This window comes from Microcaecilia unicolor, chromosome 9 (assembly GCF_901765095.1).
Source record: "Microcaecilia unicolor chromosome 9, aMicUni1.1, whole genome shotgun sequence".
NCBI classification, from domain to species: domain Eukaryota; kingdom Metazoa; phylum Chordata; class Amphibia; order Gymnophiona; family Siphonopidae; genus Microcaecilia; species Microcaecilia unicolor.
Window position 1 is genome coordinate 40,221,487 of NC_044039.1, and position 2,324 is coordinate 40,223,810.

A 2,324-nucleotide genomic window follows, 5' to 3' on the forward strand; every position below is an offset into this window, starting at 1 on the left:
TCATTCCAGTCCATTTGCCCAGCATTTGAAAACTGCATTTTCTGGAAAGAGTATCCATCTTAGGAAAAAGATGGGAGAAGCTTTCCTGAGACGCCGCAGAGATGGCAGGTACCCAGGGAAAGTCTATGGGAATAACAAAGGATCTCACGTCTAGTTCTGGGAAGTTGGAAGCAAGGGAGGTCGAAGGGACTCGAGAGACTGGCAGTGGCATCTCATCTATAACTGTTCCGTGCCTTTTCTGGATTGTCTTTCTGGTTTTTTGACTCGAAGAAATAATTTGCAACTATATTTACTTTTTTGAATCTGCTTTGGAATCGGAACAACGCCGGAGCGTGAAGATTTTTTTTTGATTCAAGTAATCCTTTGGGCACAGAAGCAGACATTTGCCTGGCATTAGCAGCCGCCTTTGAAAGGGGAGAAGACCGGAAAGAATGGAGCTCAGCTGCAGAAATAACGAAAAGTTAAAAGATGTTTCACTTCACCCACCTTTACATGTCAGACTGCCGAATCTAGCCTGTTCCCTCTAGATCCACTCCAGCTTTCCCTTCTCTCCGGCGCTGCTGCCTGCGCTCCCTCCCCGCGTCTCCGCCGCTGCCTCTCCGGCTTCTTCTCATCTGCCCCGGCGAGCAGGGGGCGCCGTGATCTCCCTTTCCTACCATGAACGCAGCGCCCGGGCACCAGTCCTCGGTCTCCGGCTCCTTCCAGCCCTCCTCCTCATCGTCGGTCGCCGCCATCCCCGCCGACCTGCAGCCCCTCTTCCTCCGCAGCTCTTTCCGCCGAGGCTCCACGGAGAGCAGCGAGAGCGGCGGCAGCAGCAGCAGCGGCAGCGGCGCAGAACACGAACAGAACAGCAGCATCTGCAAACCACTGGTGCCCGCCGCCCCGCCGGCCTCTACCGCTGCAGCCACGGCCGCCACCCCGCCCGCTGCTGCTGCCGCCGCCCCCGCCTCCTCCTCCAGCACCTCGTCGCCCACCTCCTCCGGCATGAGCGTGGGCGAATTCGCACACGGAGCCCCCTTGTACGAGCCGGGGGTGGCTCGGGGCTGCAGCCGCGGGAGGTCCCGTTGCTGCTACAAGGCGCTGTCCTTGGTGCTGCTGCTGGCTCAGGGCGGCTTCCTGGACCTCTATCTGATCGCTCTTACCGACCTGTACTGGTGCTCCTGGATCGCCACCGACCTAGTGGTGGTAGTCGGCTGGGCCATCTTTTTCGCCAAGAACAGCCGAGGCAAGAAGAAGGACAGGGCGGCCGGGGGCAGCAGCGGGCACCACCACAATTACCACTACCCAGCGGGGAAGGCGCAGCCCAAGCGAGGCGAGTTCGCCTTCGCCTACCTGGCCTGGCTCATCTACTCCATTGCCTTCACCCCCAAGGTGGTGCTGATCCTGGCCACGTCCATTTTGGAGCAGATCGAGCTTCGGCTGCCCTTCGGCACCACCGGCTTCAGGATCACCGTGGCTCTGTCCGTCCCGCTCCTCTACTCCCTGCTCCACTCCATCAGCGAGGGCCCCTCGGGGTCACTGAACCAGCGGGCCGCCGCCTGCTTCCTGGGCACCTGCCTCGACCTGCTGGACAGCTTCACTCTGGTCGAGCTGCTGCTGGAAGGCCGGCTGCCCTTGTCACCCCCGCTCAAGTACACGGTCATCTCCGTCTATTTCCTCACCTTGGCCTCGCCCGTCCTCTGGCTGTACGAGCTGAACGCCGGCCGGCCGGGGGGCTGCGCCCGCATCTGGCTGCACCTGTTGGCCGGAACGCTGGTGAACGGCTCCCTGCTGGCGCTGCGCTGCTTCCTGGTCTTCTCGCCTGCCTTCCAGCAGCCTGTCTCCGTTTTTCTGCTCAAGAACGTCTTCTTCGTGTGCAGCGGGACGGTGGAGGCCCTGGAGCAGTGCTGCCAGCTGCGGAAGAGCCGCAAGTACGAGGCAACTCAGCCGGGCCAGTTCAGCCACTGCATCTCTGAGAACGACATGGGCCCCCATGGCTATGTCAACACCCTGGCGGTTACCTCTCAAAACTGACCTGCAACTCTTCCAGCGTTCCCACTTTTTGTTTTTTCTTTTCTTTGTGGGGAATGCAATCATGCGTTTGCCCTTAATTTCCAATCCAGTGCACTTCTTGGATTTAATACATGATTTTTTTTCCATATGGGCAACACCAGTCCTTTGACCCCCCTCCCCCAATTTACTGAGATGTTCAGGCTATCCCGAATGAATATGCATGTGTTAGATTAGAGATGCCTCCATAGAGCGATTAGAGTTGAGCATGCAAATCTTGGTGTACTTAGATTTGTGGGTGCAACTCAATTGGTTAACAAGCTGATCAGTGCCGA

General features: G+C 58.3%; 1 protein-coding gene across 1 annotated transcript; it reads left to right on the forward strand.

Annotated features, from left to right (window-relative positions):
- The first annotated feature begins 657 nt into the window (after positions 1–657).
- On the forward strand, positions 658–2,013 carry TMEM121B (transmembrane protein 121B). The gene has a single exon (XM_030213751.1). It carries the CDS (start codon positions 658–660, stop codon positions 2,011–2,013), a length of 1,356 nt encoding a protein of 451 aa, XP_030069611.1.
- The last annotated feature ends 311 nt before the right edge of the window (positions 2,014–2,324 follow it).